The following is a 21724-nucleotide window of genomic DNA, read 5'->3' on the forward strand; positions in this document are numbered from 1 at the left end:
ATCTGGTCAAGTTCTGCTTCCTGAAATATGTTGTTTTTCACACAGTGAAAAGTTTCTTGTTAACAACTGAAAGCTCTGAAGAGTCCTTTTTCACAGGACAACTGTTTCAGGGGATAAAACTTAAAAATTCATGGGAATACCAGGAAGATAAAATGAGAACAGGGTCCATAGGGAAAAAAAAACAAAGTAGAAGGAAAAAGGAGACAAACAACCAGAAAAACAGCTAGTGGTGGAACTGAAGTCAGACCCAAACACATTTCAATCATTCATTTTCAAATCCTAGAACACAAGACAGCTCCATGTCCTCAGTGGTTCTCTTGAATTATGTGTTAGTTGCCTATGCCTCTACCTGCTGATCTCCTTGTTAATCTGACTTAAAGAATCAATTGTTTTAATTTTTAAAAAAATATTCTCTTGTGGTCACACATAAAATGTTTCCCCATCTTGTCCAGATTTCCAAGTGAGGAACTCTCTCATAAACGAAGCGTTAGATTTGATAAACCCATCAGTGAAAAAAATCTTAATACACTGAGCATACTGCTGATATATGAAACACTCATCTACAGTATTTTTTGTCCGATTTCAAGGAGTTACTAGTTTTTATCTCCATAAGAGTTTACACAACAGTAAAGACCAAAATCCCTCCCTACTCATTTTCACATAGTGAATGTCATGTGCTGGTCACCACGGAACAGAGCTCACTGGCAAAGAAAATTGTGTATGCCTGAAACTTAGGCTGCACAAACTTGAAGATATAACAACATTCAGAAGGAAACTGCTTCTTGGTTTTTTTTCCTCTTACAGTCTCATTTAAAGATCCATAAGAAACCTATTTCTATTTAGACTGATGTTACTTAAGTACAATTATAGTATTTTCCTTTATGCTGAAAACAGCGTCAAAGTTTCATTTTACAATTTTTCAGCTTTTGATCCTTGGAAATAGCTTTGATCCTGAGAGCTGTCAGAGGTCTTGAAGCCATTATTAACAGACCAGACTGTTTTAATTGCTTGGAAGTTGTAATTCCCGGTACAGTGTTTTCTTTCTTTAAGGGTCTCAGAGATTTCACCTCTAAAATGGATAAGTAAAGAGGTTTTTTTCTCTTATCCTCCATCTCTCCCCTCTAGTCTCCTTTCTAACCACACATAAGTCCAACATATCTACATTACTGAGAGCCGTTTCCTTTTTATCTGTTCTCTGAAAATTTAAAACTCTTAGCAACAGATAAAAGTGATATTGTGTAAGGAGCCATATAACTACTTACAGCATCACCAGATAAACTCAGTCAATCAACTCAATACCCATTGCAATATATGTTGCTGTAGCCAGAAGCTCAGCTGAACATTAGCTAATAATGTGCCACACTAATGCAGTGTAAATGTGTTAATTTTGAAGGTAATTAGGAAAATCCCATGCTCATTAGTAAAATAAAAAAACTTACAGGATCAACAGTGCTACAGAGGTTCTGGGCACACATTCAAATTAAGAAAACAAGATTTGTTTAACTTCACATTGATCCTGCAAACTCTATCTTATTATGCTAATCTTATGTGTATTATCCAAAACTTTAACTTTCTCTTTTATTCTTAGAGATTATGTTGTATTTGCAGCTGGTGCAACAAATGGGTGGGTACTGTTGCTTTAGAACCTGGAAAGAATCGGCTATCCTTTGATTCTTGCAGCATCAGAAAGATGACCTATTCTGCCCCTTTTTGAAAAGCATAGCAGACCCCCAAGAGGAAAATCTTCCTAATATCTGACCAGATTTAATATAACCCATGCACATTACAACAATCATTCTTCAAAGTAGGAATCCTATAACCTTTAAGGGTCAAACTAATAGGGCAAATGTGCACATATTTTGTGGCTGTAATAACTGACATGGCCTGACCTGTGTCAGTGGAAGTCTTACCTCTGCATAATAATCAACAGATCCTTATTCACTGAGATTCTCTTACTGTTAAATTTATCCCATAGGTGAAATCTTCACAGTAGAATTATAGAATGTAAAAATGACATCCAAATAAACATAATTACTAATTTCCAGAATACTAACTCTTATAAATAATTCATTTATTTTGAACAAGAAACAATATGTCTAAGAGAAGCAAAACCTGCTTCTTCATCTCATAAACTATCAATTATAAAACATAATGGACACCAAATTTTAACTTTTTAGGATTTTGTTTTAAGTCAATTACATTTTCCATTTTATGTTGCTGAAATCAGTTTTATATTGCCTGATTCAGGAAAATCAGTGCCTGTCAAATACTGCTGGAATGGGGGACTGGACATTTATGCTGAGTCACCTCTGATATGTCCTTAAACAAAGGAAAGGAGATGCATCATCAGCTCTCTCCTGGCAACAGAGTTTAAAAGTAGCAAAGCATGCATAACTATGAAAATCCTTTGTGGCAAGATGCAACAACGCACTTATGTACTTGCAGTACTAAATTGCATATTAACAGTCAATATTTTCTTTACACATACATAAAGTAAATCAGTTTTTATAGCTAAAATGAATAATACATACCTCTCTTTAGAGTCACTACTCATCTACGTGCTTAATTCAATTTACAAAATTATTCAAAACAAATTAAATGCAACCACCCACAGAATTTCCAATCTATCCCACCACCTTAACAGAAGCTAAACATGCTTTATTGAAATTTACGTGTGCCAGTCCCTACTGGCTGGCAAAAAAATAATATATTATAAGGCCATTTTATGAAGATGAATATTACACCATATCACAGTTCTTTAACTCATTTTGTCCTGCTTGTTGTACGTCTTTTAAAGGTAGTAAGTCCATTCTGACTCAGGTTGGATGTTATGATCCCCAAATTATTTTGCACTCCAGGATGTTTGATCTGATTTACTTGATTTAAAATTATAATTAAATCAAAAAATACATTATCTTAAAAGGTACATACATTTACCTCTGTAATGTAAAGTAAATCAATTAGAATGGCATATTGAAAGTTGTTCAGTCAGAAAATGTATTTTTAATAATAAAACTGTTGCAGTCTTAGAGAAACTCTAGCAAATATTTGGGTCAGGGACAGAAAGGTTTTAAGAGTCCTAAGAGCAAGAACTGTCTGCCAAGAAATTTTCCAAGGATTTAAGGACCTGTACTGTCAGAGTTCCACTGCTGATAAAAAGTGCAATAATACTTCCAAGCATAAATATCTGCTTAAAAAAAAAATTACCATATATACTCAGAAATTGTGGTTTATCTTTAAACATGTAAAATACATAAAGCCTCTGCTTGCCTGTGCATGGCACTGCATTTGAATATCCACTGCATGATGTAAAAAATACACACTTACTTGACTACGCACCTCTATTAACTACAAAGTCAAAAAGAATAATTAGAAGAGTAATTAGTGATTATTTTTTCAGCTTCTTAAAGATTCAAATTTTTCCTGTTTTGGTCTAAGGTGCTGAAATATTGTTACTAACCTGTTAAGAAACAACCAACTCCTGATTTAAAGGACTCTCTGCTTATCATTCAGTAACACAATTAAAAAAAAGCTGCCACAAAATACTGTCTAGACAGAAATACCCACATGCATTTCCCACCTATCTCGGAAGTGAATAAAGCAAGAGGCTTAAAAATTCAGAGATGGTAAAGACAGTCTCAAGGACTCTGAAAACTCTCTAGACTCTTACTCTTTTCCTGTTACTCTTGAATAGATGTTCAAGGAGGGAGTATAACAATAAGTTCACAGATATTACTCCTACATGAGAATATCACATTCATTTAGATCATTCACCAACCTGGAGTTTCTTCCTTTGCCATAGTCAAGTTCTTCCTTTCTAAAATTTCACATTCTGACATCACATAAGATGATAACTACACACCTTTGCAGAGACCTATTATGCACAACCACATATTATTTTCTATATGGTTTTAATTTTATTTTACCAATATCTCAACTTCCACCTAACCAAGCAAAGATATTCCACTCCTCTACTAAGATGCATGTCTGTGCTGGGGATTTAACACAGCTTTTCAAATGTCTTTGATACTGGTTTATTTTCTGAAAAACAAACAATCAAAAAAATCCACATACTTGTAAGTTTTTCTTATTATTCTTATTAACTCTTTCTAATTAATTCTCCTAAGGAATTCACATTCTCTATAGAAATAAAACAATTCTAGTAAGAATTATGCAGACAGTTAAGTGTATGTGAAAATCAAAGCTCCAATGGAAACTATAGATACAGATAACCTCCATAATAAACTAGCCAGAAACATGCACAAGGAGAAGGAATTCTTTTGCCATTTTAACAAAGACTTTTATAGTCATTAGTCTGTACACATTCTTGCAACTGTATCAGCCCAAAGAAGCTGAATTAATTGTTGGTGTACTGCTGAGTAAATCAAATATCAAATATGGCACTCAAAGCTTATAAAGCTTTATTCTTACAACAGCTAATCACACTAGGCATGTTTCTTATTTAAAAATAAAACCTCATTGCAATTGGACTTCATTTCTATGGACCTTCTGTATTGGCTAATACTTACTCAACTTAAGAAAAATTCTGTGTTACTGGACTTTTCGATTTATTGAATAATGGATACTTAAATGGTTTCTTGGCAAGTCTGTTCATATTTCATATTGCACTGAGAAGAATATTGGTTTGCTTTCTGGGACCTCTGTCCAATATCATGAAAGTCCTGTGCTAGTCCTGTTTCTTTTTCTCTCATGGAACTCAAAATGTTGCAGACATTTGCCATTGTCCTTCATACAGAAATAACTTGTTCCTTTTATTGATCAATACCCACCTCGGCCATTTCAAGCATCCTAAACTATCTAAACTAATTCATCCTATATTATCGAAAGCCATTAGAACAAGGGGTGTTGATTTTGATTCACATTTCCCACAATTATTACCTTATCACCAGCTGTAAAAAGTGTACTGTTCAATTATAACTGGTCAGTACTCAGAGAAACACCAAGAGAACCTGAAATTCATAACTCCCTGTTACCATTAAAAGACATTTAGATGCGGGATAGAAGTAAAGTTTGCAGGATTGTTAGGGGAAGACTGTATCAGTCTTTTAAAATCAGCCCAGTGACATTCGTTGTCTGTTCTTTTTTAATAGCATGTAAAAATTCAGTTCTCATGAAAAGGCAACATTTTTCTGGATGGTATCTTTGTAAACATGCCAAGACAAGAGTACAAATACCTGGAAGATGGAACAAGCTTTCTATTCCTAAACATATTCTTTATATCCAGGAGGGAAGAAAAAGAGACCTTCTAAGGAGTTAAAGCTCAAAAACATCAATTAGCATTATTCACAGGGACTCATTATATTTACAAGAATATCACTTTGTAAAATAAAAGAAAAACTATCCCACACTCCATTAAGCAGAACATGAGCTTCAACTCCTTCCAGCTCACACAGCTTCCCAATTAGCAGGTTGCAGGCAGGGCAAAAGTAGACTGCACAGAGTCACTGCTCTACAAGAACCTTGCATTGAGGCTCTTGCACGGAGAGCCGTAAAACTCCTCTTGGCTTGTAAATGGTATTTGAACAGGCCAAGCCAAAAATGACAGATAAGGAGGACATCTTAAGCTGCTAATCATACTGTGGGAAACCAGAGTATTGTTCTCATCCTCCAGATATTAAAGACATGTTGGTTCATGTAAGAAAAACAGACTAGAGATGTCAATGTGGTTCATGTATCAACTGCACGTCCATCACTTTTATCTACATGTTTTCAAACAAATATCAAACTTCCAGCAATTATTCAAAGATAAACTCGCAGGAAAAGCAGCCTGAACTCTGACCTTCTGCATTTACGCATACCCTTTAAGAGCATAATCACTTTTTTTACAGTCTGGTCTTTGATTTTTTAATGTAAAATAACGCAACTCTTCTTTTTTTGTGAAACTGGAAGTTCTTCTTGTATTCATATTCAGTAACCCACCAGTCAGCATTAGGAAAGTTATTCAAACAACTTACATTTGGGTTTCAAACACAGGGACAAAAAGCATAAATCTTCAACCTCCAAACTACTTCCACTTGCCCAACTTCCCTCTTCCAATCCAGACTATTTATAAACTAACACCTTCAATTTAATGTTGCAAATACTCCTGTTATGATAGTAAGTTACAGCACTCCCTTGGTTGTTACAAAAGCACAAATCTTCCACCTTTTTCTTGGGGAAGTAACCAGGAAGAAAAGCCTAAAATATTGAAAATCACCACTTAAAAGGCCTAAGTTTCAAAAAGTCTTAAGAAATAAACAACAACAACAAGTGTCTAATACTCTTTTTTTAGTTCTGTTTCAGACATGATCAACATTATATACCTCAAACAAACACAGATTCACTCATTATTAGGCCACATTTCTTTGCCCTAATTTCTGAGCCCATTGGGCTAGGATTACTCACAGGAGTCTGCTGAGCCAGATTTAGCCCAACAGTCCTCAAAAATACTGAATACAAAGTAATAATACCATGACTTAAGTGCTAAGCAGGGCTACGAGGCTAATGTGAAACTGCTATTTTAGATAAATGCTCATTTAAAGGGCTTAAAATAACATATTTTCATGTGTTCTTAGCTTCGAACACAGATTTATGAATCTGGTTTTTTCAGGTTTTCAGATGTGCAGCTACCTATCGGTCTAATTACAATTCGAACAACTGCTTTGTAACTACTCTGCATTTGCTAATGAAGTACAGTCTACCATAAACCCATCAGAGAAAATATCTGAAATGCTGAGCTCTAGGGGACTTGGCAGAATATGCCACTGCCTAACCTTGTGATGCTCAGTTTCCCAGGGTAAGGCAGCAAGCCTGAAGCTGCCGGGGTTGTGTTTGCACTGAACAGATAGCAGTTGTAACTTTCATCAGTCATGAATGTACAGCAAGTAAGAACTCCCACCTCAAAATATTATGCCTTTGCTCTATGAATCACTTTAATTACCTTTCAAGGACTTTCTTATGGTATTTTAGCACATTTGGGGAAGGCAAATAATCTGTTTGCAGTCCTTAACACCTAGTCCCAAGATTATTAAAGAGTCCCAAGACTTGTATACTAAATGGGGAAAAAGACAAACCCAACCATCAAAACCCATCAACTATGCATTTGGGTAAGGGCATTGCTTTGAACAGAATGTAGACAAATCCATCATGCAATGATGGCAACTCTTCTTTATAATAGGAACAGTAGTAAAAAAACTAGGACTCAGAAGCTAAATCACAGCAAACCGGTAGGTTTTTAGAAGCACCTAGAAAACTCACCAAACCAATACAGAACTGTACACCACATATCTGAGCTTCTTCAGTCACAGTGTTTGTATCACAGCCATATCCCAGACCAGATTTTCCAGCACACTATCTAGTTCTTTTTACCTTTTAATCTTTAAATAATGAGAGGCCTAAACAGTTACTGGGATATATAAAGGAAAATGGATGTAATGGGATTTTTCAGGCTTTCTTCATTTATTTTAGATCAGGAGTGAAATTCCTACATCTGTTCCACTACAAAATAAAAAAAAAAAAAAAACCTCACACAAACAAACAAGGGGAAAAAAACCAGCAGCTACTATCATAGGCAGTTTTGTAAACATTTAGGGTTTGTTTGGTTGGGGTTTTTTAACATACATTTAGATAATGAAGAAAGTTACAAACTACATATTTGACTGGAGAAATTACAAGTCATGTTTTGTTTGTTAAATCACATAAATTATACAGCTTTGAGTTAAGTTTCTTGAATGGATAGCCTATGTCACTAACAGTATGAAACCCATCATTAACATTAAAAAGAAAATGAACGTTTCAAAATTTGTCTTGCATTGGTTAGTTGATAACAGACACAATGCATGCATAGATATCATATGTACTACTATTTTATTCAGTGTCATCACTTAGAGTACTATCATCAAGCAAATGTATCTACAAAACTGTTTTGATTTTCTCTTTCAGTTTTTGTTGCTACATTTCCAGATTACGTGTCATGAACTCTACTAGCAGATTTAGGAATTCAGAACTTTCCTCTGGAGGCTTTTCCCAGGTGCTTTACCGATGACAGCCTTAAATATTTCTAAAATATTCTAAAACATTTTGACAAAAAACTCCCAAGTATTCAATACATTAAAAGTCTTCTGATAAAATCCCATGGGTTCTAAATAACTAATATTAAGCATGCAGAGTTATCCCCAATAACAGAGAACTGGCCCATAGCAATGTCATACTTTTAAAAATATTAAATAAGTGAGTGTGATTGAAAAAGAAACTCTTTCCTATTCATGAAGGTAGATTTTGAAGATAGGAAGACCTTTTAATTCTTTTTGGTAGTAATTAATGCCTTATTATGGTAAAACTCAATGTATATCTCTGGCAATACAAGATTTGTCAAAAAAAATATTTCTGTAAGATCAGAAATACTCCATTCCTTTGTGAATTTAAAATTCCAAATATCTGCTTCAACAGGAGCTACTATGCGGACAATGAGAATAGTAAGGTATCAAAGATTGGATAAATTATAATTACACTATTTAGTCTGTGATGGCTTGCTTGATATCACACAATTGTTTCCTTTTTAAAAAGTACCTGAGTTACAGGTGACAGTACAAATATGCTAAATTTTATTGTTATGCCTAGTAATAATGCCCACAGTTTTCAACTCATATATCTGTTATTGCCTTACACTCATGGAGATCTGACACAGTGTCTTTCATAGTCTGATTATTTCACATTCATTTTAAATTATTCACTTTCCATCCCAAGAAATAATTCTGCTGGTTTCTGGGACTAAGTACAAGTATCACAACCAGGTCTAATGAATATAACTACACATCTACATTTAGTCTCAAAATGTATACAATATTTAAAAGAAGTAAAAATCGAATTGTATATACATAAATAATAAAGATAATATTTACAATTATGTAAATTATATGTTGCTTAAAACTACATACAAATGTTGTAAAACACACTGTTCTTATTTACATTGCTTCTACAGAGCATTTTCATGGGAAAGAATGACTTACTGAACAAAATCCTGTCTGATCAACACCTATGAAGACTTCATCTACCTATGTCTAAATTATGTATGTAAAGTAGGGCAAGTAATGTGTAAGTAGGCATATATTTGATAGCAAGTCTTTATTTAAATTATTAAAATCAATGATCTTAGTAAAAGTCTGCTAAATGGAGTACTCTGAACATTAGATTACGTAAGATTAAGTGCCATCCTTGTCATTAAAGGAGAATATTCATTTTGGCAACATGACACAAAAGCAATTAAAATGGGCTTGGAGGTATAGCTACAAAGCCTTGCCCAAGCTCTGACAGACTTTTTTGACCTTTTTAGATTAATAAAATGGAAACACAAGTACAGAAATGAACCACAGCAACTATCAAAAAAAGTCCAAGCAAACAACCACCTTACTATAAGGCAAATTCACAGAATGATCCAATGTAAACACAAGCAAACAACACTGATATGATTTCTCAGTGTGAATCGAATTTTAAAAAACTCAGTATTTCATTATGTCAGTAACTGCTCAAAAGCCATCTGCTTTCATCCACACATTTATGGACACCATGTGCGCTTTTTATATATTTGGTTTTACACAATCAAAAACTGTGCACAGTACAGGTACTGTTTCTCAGTTGTCAGAAAGAGTTTCAGACTCAGTCTCTCTGGAGACAGATTATTGGCCTTGGCCACTGAGAATATACTCAAGTGTTTGCCGTAAAAGACAAAAAAGAAGGCAACCCCTGCCTTCAGATCTTAAACTCTGGAAGACAAACAAAGAAAAGTCTTTCTTCGAGAGGCAGTGAGAGCACAGGAGTTCAGGCCAGTGTCCCACCATTCAGGATGATACCCTTCTCCAGACACATCCAGACAGAATTTGACTGTTGGCATGGAAACTGCTTGCATAAATACTAGCAGATCACACTTTCACGTAGCCTTGTCTGTGCCGGATGTTCAACCTTCCCTAGTCTCCCTTCTCACATTCCCCTCTTCACTTCGAGCACAGCCACCTGTCCAGCTCCTGCCGATTCATCTACTTAAAAATAGACCAATCAAAGGGCAAAGAAAAAAAAATAAAAAAATTGGTATTTGTCAGCACAAGAAACAGCAGGTAGGTCTTATTATCAGACTTTATTTTCTATCCTGTTACACAACAGTAGCATCTGGAGACCAACAAAGAACAGAACATCACCAACATATGCTGGGTGATGGAGTCAACAGTACCAGCCAACTGGCCTACACCAGTCCAGCACCAAATCTGAAGAATCCCTCTGCCCTGCCACAGTAGTAGTGACTCTTCAGAAGCAAAAATGGAAAGTAAGTTATCAAAGTCTTACTTTCATGTGAAGGCTCTTCTCACTTTACAAATTTGGACTCTGCTTTCAGCACTGTAACTGATACATAAAAATTTCAAACCAGAGCATCAAACATTGCACTGCCTTCTTGAAAAAGTTGAAGGGAAAAAAAAATAACTTGGGAAGCTTTTCAGATCTTAAAAAACCCTCACTATATTATACATCCTTCTCTAAAGTCCAAATTATGGAAACCTCAAGAGGGGAAAAAAAAACAAAACATAGATTTTATCACTCCTTTTAAATTATGCAAAGCAGTTCTTCTATACCTCACAGCATCATGAAACTAAAGCATGTGAGTTTACCACCTGCCATAAAAAACAGAAAAAGAAACCAAAACCTTGTGTAATTTAGAAAAGAGTACCTGAACTTTCAGTGTTCTACTGTGCAGTGGTTCACAAGGAATCAACACCACATTTGTGACTAGCCCAGAGTTGAGTATTTTTCATTCTGCATCATGGACAGGAATAGTTTTCAGGAGCTGTTAAAACAACAGCTCCAGCTTGTTTGATTTTCAGAAGTCCATGCATTATTTAGTTCTACAGAAAAATTACTTCCATAGCAGACAACATAATCTTTTAACGAATGAACTCCCTCACACTAACAATCTCTTTATATATAAAAAGGAACAATCTTAATTTTCAAATGTACAGAAATAGATCTCACTAGTCACTGAGATAAGTTAACTAATGATAATTTTTTTTTATAGAAGAGATGGTCTTCCACATACGGAATAGATTTAAAAGTACAGGAAACACTGACAAAACAAAAGTACCTACAGACAATTGTCAAAAAGGAAGTTTACAAGTGTGCTGGTTAGGGCTTTTCTGTTTTTCATGCTGCCATGCTGGCGAGGAAGTTGGGGGTGCATGGGAGGAGACACAACCAGGACAGGTGGCTAAAGGGATATTCGATATGACATCATGCTTAGTATATAAAGCGGGAGGAGGAAGGAGGAAGAGGAGGAACATTTGGAATGATGGTGTTTGTCTTCCCAAGTAAGTGTTACATGTGATGGGGCTCTGCTTTCCTGGGGATGCCTCAACACCTGCCTGTCCATGGGAAGCAGTGAATTAATTCCTTGTTTTGCTTTGCTTGTGTGCATGGCTTTTGCTTTCCCTGTTAAACTGTCTTTATTTCAACCTGAGTTTCCTAGCTTTTATCCTTCTGTTTCTCTCCCTGATCCTACTGGTGGGGGAGTGGGTGAGTGGCTGCATGGGGCTTGGTTGTTGGCTGAGTTAAACCACAACAGTGGGGTGTTTTGTTTTCTTTTTTGAGCCATCCCTTATTTTCTTCTTACATAAGAAATTAAAATTTATGCTATAGATTTGACAAGACCTGCTGAAGAAATAATTGCAGGAGATAATAAAAGTAAGTTTTTTAAATTTTGTCTTCAGCATGTTTTCCTTGGATTTTGTTATTCTTGCTGTTGCTACTTTTTCAATGTTAAGAATTTTTGATGGTTTATATATCTGATATTTTTATACATTTAAAATATGCAACCTATCCTGAGAACAAAATCAATTTTGAGATAGATTTGATTTGAAATTGGTAGAGATTGAACTATAATTATTTTTCACTTAAGCTACTACACCTCTATAGATGAGGTAGTCATGTATTTATCTTGGACAAGATTGTTTTATATTCAGGACTGTCTTCCATTAATAAAAGTACACATAATTTAGACCTGACATCTTTTTAATTTATTATTTTGCTCTTCAAGATATGGGACCAATTTGAGTAATTTGCAGCCTTGCACTAAGTCAAGACCTTTGTTGTTCCTCAACCCACTCCACCAGCGAGTAGGCTGGGGGTGCACAAGGAGTTGTGAGGTGACACAGCCAGGACAGCTGATCCCAACTGACCCAGGGGATGTTTCATACCACATGATGACATGTTCGGTGTATGAAGCAGGAGGAATGAAGAAAGAAGCATGGGGTGTTCGGAGTGACAATATTTGTCTTCACAAATCACCAGGACACATGAACCAGCCTTGTTTTCTCAGGGATGGCTGAACACCTGCCAGCTCATGGGAAGATGTGAATGAACTTGTTGTTTTACCTTGCCTACACACGTGGCTTGTGCTTTACCTATTAAACCATCTTTATCTCAACCCATGATTTTTCTCACTTTTACTTTTCTGATTCTCTTCATCATCCCAACACAGGGGGAGTGAGCAAGTGGCTGAGTGGCACTTGGCTGACAGCTGGGGTTAAACCACAACACCAAGTTAAAATAAAATAAAGAGAGCAAAGGGCAAAATAGCTTTTGTCTCATTATCAGCCAAAACTAGAGAATAGTCCCTTGTAGAACTCAAAACAATATTACAACAGACACATGCCTGATTTGTCCAAGGCTATTTGCTATCACTCATATAGAATCTAGTCCATCTGTGTGTCCTTCACAACTGCAATCCAATCTACTGGCTCGGGTAATTAATTTCAAATCAAGAATACATTTTCTATACAAAGACCCAGTACCCTCTGACCCAATCTGGGAGTCTGCTTTGCAGAAAAGGGTCTGAGGGCAGCAAGGTAGGCATGATTCCTCAATGTGCCCTGGCAGTAAAGACGGGCGACAGCCTCCTGTGCTGTGCTAAAACTTGTGTAGCAGGGAGTTACTGTTTTTCCCCTTTACTCAGCACTTGCTAGACTACATAGAATCATAGAAAGGTTTGGGTTGCAAGGGACCTTAAAGATCATCTAGTTTCAACACCTCTGCCATGGTTGGGTTCCAACCCTCATCTTCCACTAGACAAGTTTGCTCAAAGCCCCATCCAACCTGGCCTCAAACACTTCCAGGAATGGGACATCCACAACTTCTCTAGACAACCTGTTAAAGAGTCTCACTACTCTCAGAGTAGAGACTTTCTTCCTAATAGCTAATCTAAATCTACCCTCCTTAAGTTTAAAGCCATTACCCCTCATTCTATCTCTACAGCCCGAGATAAAAAAGTCCTTCACTTTCTTTTCTGAAGGTCCTCATTAAGTAATGGAAGGCTGTTTTAAGGTCTGCCTGGAGCTTCTCTTCTCCAGGCTGAACAATCCCAGCTCTCAGCTCAACTCCCTTCCTGTAAGAATGACCAAACCAATGCATAAAAACATTCACAAACTCAGAGTCATAACTTTGATATACTTTGAAATTTGGTTCCGTTAAAATGCCATTTTGTGATAAATTTTTTCCTTAGAAAGAGTACCATATCAAATTTAGTAACAAAAGATGTCTCTGTATTTGCTACAAAAAAATAAACCTCAAGCCTAAAACCAAGTTGCAATGTACCTCCAAACACTATTCAATTCCTTATTTAAAATCCAAACACATTACAATATATACAGAAGAAAAATCTATTTGCAGAATAAAGAAAAATAAAGAAATAAAGAGGATATTTTTGCTCAGTAAAATGATTTGACAAGCAAGTCAAAAGAAGTGAATAAAATGGAATTTGGAAACAGTCTTTAAATGTGAACACATGAAATGATAATGCTTATTAAAGTGTTTGCTAATTTATTCATCTTTTGTTAGTATGATGTTTTCAAAATCTCCTGTTTTCCTCTGATGCTGAGGGAATCTATATGACCCTCCAAAGAAACACTTGTGTTTTAAACTTGAATAGAAGAAAATAAAATTCATTAAGCAATTTTCATTATGGGCCTTCCAGTGTTATTGCTGTAATGGGATAAGTATTAACAGTCAGTAGTTGCCAAATTATTCTATCAATATGTATCTTTGTTTTGACCATTATTTTAGTAGTGTGAATTATTTAGTGATTCTAGGGCAGGAAAGTGCATGCAAAGAAGTTGTGATAATAGAACATCAGCTACATCATGAGGACCCGCATCTTGAAAGATATTGGAGAGAAGGAGGGGATAGTAACAAGAATGCAAGTCCAGGATGATAGCTGAAGTCTATTATTTGAGTTTGGCTTATTACTGGTGCTTGGTTTTACATCCTTGATACCTGGTGGGAATTCAGATGCCACACTACTGTTTGCATTAAAGTGCATCACAATCCCATTAAAACTGGAAAATAGTCTTCAAGACATGCATGGAAATTTTTTAACCAGCTCAAGAACTCTGTTGGAACCTTTTTCAAATTATCATATGCCTCTTTGAATATTTCCTACCTTGTTCCTTATATAATGCAATAGTAACCTTCTATGGACACAGACATTAGGAAAAAAAACATTTTTATTTATAGTCCACTTTGCTTTAAAGATTTGGTAATTTTATGGCTCCCTCAGTACTTATATCTACAAATGACTTCAAATGAGCACATCCTAGAAACTGTCAGCCCTTAAAAACTGAAACACAGAGGAGCTGCATGAGTTTTCTTTTGTTTGCTTTTTTCCCCCAATCCCATGCAGAATGAGCAGAATACAGACTGCTTCACAAAACAAGGAGAAAAAGCAGTATCAACAAAACAAGCATAGAAAACTGATATGAAATCTACACCGTATTCCTTAAAGACAAGAATGTTCAGAAGTTTTACACAGTGAGAAAGAGACTGTAGATTTAATATCCAAACTTACTGAATGATAACAAATTCATTAAATAGATCTTTCTGGCCTCACAGGCAACGAGCACTACAACCACTTCTATCCAAGTACATTTTTATTGTTAAAAAGATTCACTTAAAACAGAGTGGCAAGAATTAATTCATCAAGATCACTGCTATTATAATGAATCATTAATATCCTAGTGAAAAATTTATTATTATGAATAATACATTCAAAATGATGAGACAGAAAATGAAGTAGTACTCTGTGAAGAATCAGAGAGAATTAAAGTGATGTTATGGAAGCTGGCAAGATAAAAAACATCAATTTTTGTTCTAAGTCTTTCTCAATGTCTTTCCAGATGCTTCACCCTTTTTATATTTTCTCATCATATATTTATATTTTAACTGAAGAAAAATACATTAAGCAACATTCCTCCCTTTCTATGGATAAAATGTCCAAGTATATCCATTACTTTGGTCACAAAACCAGTTCTGCCCTCAGAAGGCCTATTTGTGTCTTCAAAACATTTGAGCATATATGATTGTGAAACAAAATCCCTACTTTGCAATAAATAGCGAAGTTCTTTTTTTTTCAAACTACTCTATCTACTGCACACATAGCAGAGTTAGAGGAGGCTTAGATAACAAACTGTTTAGATGAGATAATTCTGAAATTGCACTATGCTCTGTTAGGGAATTAGGTCTTAAAGTAATAATCTCCATGTAAATACCCCAGAATAAAAACTAACCACAAATAAAACGATTGCTCTCTTTCCTGTGGAGCTAAAATCAGAGTAATCAAACTCATCTTTGAAATGCAGTACACAGAAGTTGCTCTGTGGCTCATTACAACTGAGTTTGGACAAGCAAAATAACGAGTATTACTGAGATGGACTTCAGCAGCTAATTAGTTTTAAAGTGAACCCAAAAGAAAAAGCACAGCATTAGAGTCCAGTCAAAGGGCCATGACAAAGGAACAATTAAACTTTGAAAGGGGATTAAACATTTCTTATATTATTGATAAATTTTATTTGTCCATACTCCTTGATAGACTTGTGTGTATCACATCAAAGCAAGCAATGTTATAACTATCCTTGCTTCATGCATGACAATTAAAACACTCAGCAGTACCTTAGAATTTGATGTGGATTCCAAAAAGCAAAGCCTGTTGCCAAATCCTTCTGCAGCAAGACACAATTTCTGTTGCTCCTTTTGAACAGTTGCAGTGCACTGAAGAACCACTTCATCATCCTACCAAAAAAAACACCAGACAAAAAGAGAACAAGGGTTATACTTCTGAACCAATAAGATTTGTGGAAGCATTTAGAAAATCTTTGCTAAGTGCACAAACAGTTATACCTGAACACAAGCAGAATCAAATCTCAGCATCATTCTTATTCTGAATTGTGAATGTCAGCAAATTAATTGAAATACCTATAATAATTGCATATATACTTTTGTCTGTCTTTGTAATAAAATTCGGTATGTATTATCTACCAATTTTACAGAACTAATTTCTTATAGTAATATAGTTAAAGGAGATCTTGTCAACAAGCCTCAAAAAACAGGCAGTTCTTCAAGACAATACAACCATGAGCTGGAGAATCCCTTTGAAGAAATATGGTTCAAGTTAAAGAAAGAAAATTTTGTTGCAATGAGTCTCTTTACTAGAAAGATTTTCTGGTTTAGAATTGAAAAAAAAAATAGCATCACCCTGTGCATTCTGCCCATTCATTTATGGGTTTCCAATAACAAATTTCACAGGAATGATTATGGGGGGTCATATTTAACGCTGTAAATAAGATGTAACACAACAATAAAACTACTGGATGAATCATGCAACTGGAAGCAGAAGAATATGAGACTACAAAAAATCATGCATTAAGGCAGACATGTTTACTAAAAAAAGTTGTTCTTATAGGCAGCTTGCTACATAGCGACACTCAGAAAAGTTCATCAAATTAAATAAATGCCTGGCTTTAAATATAACTGAGTAATTTGAAGCTACCTATAAACATCTATCCTGAATTAAGCTAGTTTGGTTTAATTTACTTTACTCAAATAATTAAACTAGACTAAATTAAAGTGTATTTAATTCTGAAAAGAGCAGGAGCTTACATACAGTTTAATCAGACACTTGAAAAAATTAATTCCTGTTACCCTTTTTTAATTGCCCCCATGTAGCAAAGTTAAGTGTGGGTAAACCAATTTTCCTTGTATAGCAGCAACAGTGCCCATGCTGCAATCCACAGTCAACTGTAGAGGCAAAAAGTAATAACAGCTTCCAATCAAGCACTAAATTCAGAAAATGTAATACATGCATATGTTATATGTGAAGTTCATAATGTAAAATTGTAGTTAGCAAAATAAAATCCCGGAAGGCCAAAATCAAGGATCTAGAAGACCATGTATACAGACCTAAGAGCTTTGCTGTGTACTCATTGTAAAAGTAGCATCATTTATTAAAACCCAGAGCATTTGGGGGAGGGGAGAGTTTGTTGTTTGTGTTTATTTTTTAAAGCACTAAATTAGTATTTCCTAATCTTAACTAAACTCGATTCAAACAAAAGTTTCTTTTCAGGTTAAAAATAGTGATGTTAGACTGCAGTTATATGAACACATTCTCCTTCCTCTTTCTCTTCCTAGCCCTTCTTCCTGAAGTAACTACACCAGCAGAATGAAAACTCCAGTAACCTGGTCTCCATCATACATTGTGCTACAGTTGTTTCCAAAAACAGTCACTAGAGAAGATTCTAACATCCTACCTCCACAGCCAGAGGCAGACAACATAGTAAGGCTGCTTTCTACTGATATGAACCAACAACTCGGTTTTATACTGCCCCATATTCTACCATTCTATGCCAGGATTTTAGAAAACATCTGACAAGTGTTCTACACAGCCCATCTACAAAAATGATTCTATGCTGACAGCAGCAAAAATATAAGTTGGTTTGGGGCAAGTCCCTGACATACTTAATTTTAGTTAATGATCTAATGTATTGTATCCTTCCCTGCAAACCAATTAAGCTGAATTACTAAGCATACATGTATAATGCAGATGCTGCCTATTGGAAGATTAAGAACAGGAGTAATGCAACTGCTAAATTTCCTGGCACATAAACTTTCTCAATTCATTTTGCAAATATTTTCTCCTTCTTTTTCTGTACAGTGTACGGAGTACACAGATTATTTTGTTACATACTTAGTTCACAAATAAAGATGTTTTCTTAATAAATGCTTACTAGTTCACAAAAGTCAATCACCTTCCCATGCCCTTTTCAAAAGTTAATTTCTAGGTTGGCAGGACATGTTCATTAAAACAACAAACCACATTTCTACTGTTTTGCTACATTTTCTGTTTTGTATGGAGATGGTTACAATAAATATTGTCTTAATTCAGGCCACAGAGTCACAGTGTTGAGGAACTTACTGTTCTAGTCAAGATGGTGTTGACCAAATTGGCACGTAAGGTTAAGAAAGATATGATGCCATTGTCAGATCAAGTGAAAGGTTATCACAGATAAGGTTACACACACACAGTTCTAAGATACTTTGCATTTCTGTGCACATGATTAGACAAGAATCTAATATATACCCTGCCCTCGATTCAGTCTTCCAGTATTTGCTGACTATGTGTTCAGAAGATTCCCACAGATATTCAATTTGATTATGTTGCAGAATTATATTAAGTCACATTATTCCATTATATTTCTTTAGAGCTGACTGGTTAAGTGGGTAAGCATCTCAGCAGTGTCTTTATAAACCTGTTTTCAAATCAGCAAATGATACCCAGCTCAAGCAACAGGAGAGCTAAAAATGGGTAATTTTCGTATTTTAAGTCACACCACTAAAGAGACCTTCACTGAAGGTCGCTTTGCTCTTGTACGAAGAATGCTACAATGTATATCATATTAAACGTCCATTAAAGAAAAATATCCTTCAGATATTCTTAATCCTTGAATTATGGGATGTCTCAAACTGCTTCATTTTCTCCTATTACCTTCTGAGCATTTTCACATCCATACGTTATGCAGAAGAGATTTTAGATCATCGACTCTCCTAACACATATGACTGAAAATTCAGGGGTAGAGGCAACACAAGGGGGCTGACAAGAATATAAGTGCCTTTTAAACATAGCTGGAAATGTTGAGCTATTTAATATCACAGTAAACTGAACACAGACAAAAATTTGGCTGTTCAAGAACCCAACTACAAGCACACATGTTTAATGCTAAAATGTAATCACTTGTAGGAACTTCTGATCAATCTGGAATATGCAAACTTTTGGACAAACATGTAGAAGTTTTTGTTTGTGCATTGCTGCATCGACAATATAAAGCGCATAGCCAAAAGAAAAAACTAGCCCTTTACAACACAGTTGTAGGTCTTCGTAAATCATCAAGGTAATACATGGGTTAATAAACAGTAGTTGCCTCAGCGATGTTCAATTAAACAAGCTTAGTACACACTTGATCTCACTTAAATATGAATAAAAAAGCCAGTATCTATATTATGCCTTAACCAACAACAGAGGCTGATTTAAAGTTCATATTCAAAACAACACAACAGATAAAGATTATACAAAATATAGCACAGTCTTGAAGAAGCTCCAGCACAATTTGGAAGAGAGGGTAGTAGCACAGACCTAAAATCCCTGCAGACTTTTCCACTCACAGATATTTCTGCTACTCTTGTTTTGCTGCATAATCATCATTTTGATAAATATCTCCCAGTTTCCTCCATGAAAACTGGAAAATTCTACTATTTTCATCCCAATTCATTATCATCATAACAGCCTTCATTAGTAAGTCCAAAGATGCTCCTTTGTCTTCTATTTTTCCAGGGTTTGGTACATAAAAAAAGGGATCAAGAGAGCAAGGAAAAGTAGGTGCCAATAATCACACAAATGCTGTGCACACGGTGGTGCCGCAGTGTATCATCAAATGTACAAGGAAATGTAAGTCACCGTAACAACAACGGAGCACAGTCTCACGTGTATCTGTATTCACTGCAAGTAAAATGAATAACTTGCAACCTGGAGAAGAGAAGGTAGCATGGAGACTCCATAGCAACCTTCCAGTACCTAAAGGGGGCCTACAGGGAAGCTGGAGTGATAGGATAAGGAGTAATGGGTACAAATTGAAAGAGGGAAAATTTAGGTTAGATATCAGAAAGAAATTTTTTGCTGTGAGGGTGGTTAGACACTGGAACAGGCCCCAACCCCAGCAGTGTTCAAAGCCAGGTTGGATAACGCCTTGAGAAACCTGGCCTAATGGGAGGTGTCCCAGCCATGGTGTGGGGGTTGGAACTAGGTCCATTCCAACCTCTTAACATTCTATGATTCTATGAAATGAACTTGCAGCTAAAGCTACCATAATTAGCCATATACAGTGTTCTAAGATTATGCCCAAGTACCATCTTGGAGTAATCCACTAATCTTGATAAATCCTTACGTTTCAGCCAGTATATCAATTCATAGTCTTAAAGACAGAGTATCTCCTAGCAAAAAGATGTTCTGCTTTGTATCATATCAGATAACTGCACTGACTCAAACAGCACGAGCTTTTGATAAGCACACTACTGTATTAATTCTGATTCTTTGAGAAGCATTCTGAAAAACTCAGATAGATGTTATCTATGTCACAAAGCCTTACTTATTTTTTAAACATCCAATTTTGAGAAGCAAGGACAGTTAAAAATTACTCCTAAAACAAAAATACGGCCAGTAATAGCCGTAAATTGGCAAACTGTATCCACAGAACTGCATTCTAGAAGACCACATTGATGAGAGAAGCGCATGGGTTTGCTGTCAAGGTACAATATTAAAACAGCAAGTTCTCAAATCTCCTTAATAGCACTTACTTTGATTTACAGTGATTATTTGACTTCTCTATGAAATCCACTCAAATCTCCTAAAACTATATGAACTATATATTACCTAGTCAAAAAAAAAGATTAATTTCTCGTGTAAAGCTGTGGGCATGTTATGTTCCAACATGAATGTTTTGGCCATGTACATTTTGCCAAGTACAGCAATTTCAAGTTACAACTAAAACATATATTTATATATGTTTTTATATATGTATATATGTTTTTGTTGTATTGTTCACACATATATGCACACACATATTTCCTTGTAATAGACAGTGTTATTCTGTCCTATTAAACCCTGAAAAGTGATACCTCCCATGTAAAGTCAGTTTTGACTAAGCCTCAACCTTCTCAATGTTAATTCTGTTAAAGGACTACAACTGGCTGGCTGAATTGCCAGTGGTAGGCATCATCTACAGCGCTATAGCTGTTAGCACCTCTTCAATATAAACATATCTAGGATTTTGAGGGTGAAATATTTCCATTGTGGTATTTTTCTGAAAACCTGATATTTGGTGGTTTGTTTGATTGTTGGGGTTTTTTTAAATATTCATTGTGTTTTATTTTATTTGGTTTTTATTCTGCACTTTGTAGCACCTTAAACTTTTAATCATTATACATACTTCTAAAGCTTCTGAATTCATTCGTATCTGGTACTGGCTTAGTGGGGAATCAAAGGATAGCAAAGAATGAATAATTCTTATTTTTTTTGCATTTTTGAGAATGCAAAATATATTTTCCTAAAAATTTTTACACAAAAAGCTGATGACAAATAAAGTAGCAATGCACTACAAGTAATATATTTATTTAGAAGCACTCTGTGTACTTCAGCCCAAGGTTCTTAACTCCTCATGTCATGACCTTGACATCTGCATTTTCTTTCATTTCAGGACAAAAACAGTCAACTTTTCCAAGTATTTTCATTGATTTTAAATTTTATACTTTATATTTTATTTCTTTGCAGAGAATGGAGCAAATAATACATGAGTTATTATGAATTTAAAT

The 21724-nt window shown here is 35.3% G+C and overlaps 1 protein-coding gene across 1 annotated transcript in view; it reads right to left on the reverse strand.

Moving 5' to 3' along the window:
* The window catches only part of RYR2 (ryanodine receptor 2), a 379203-nt gene that overhangs the window by 273673 nt on the left and 83806 nt on the right, over positions 1-21724 (reverse strand). Inside the window, exon 3 of the mRNA XM_029965125.1 lies at positions 15979-16098. Within this exon, the coding sequence (XP_029820985.1) occupies positions 15979-16098 (120 nt within the window). The remainder of the gene's footprint in view (positions 1-15978; positions 16099-21724) is intronic.

This window comes from Manacus vitellinus, unplaced genomic scaffold (genome assembly GCF_001715985.3).
Source record: "Manacus vitellinus isolate BGI_N305 unplaced genomic scaffold, ASM171598v3 scaffold_8_pilon, whole genome shotgun sequence".
Classification (NCBI taxonomy): domain Eukaryota; kingdom Metazoa; phylum Chordata; class Aves; order Passeriformes; family Pipridae; genus Manacus; species Manacus vitellinus.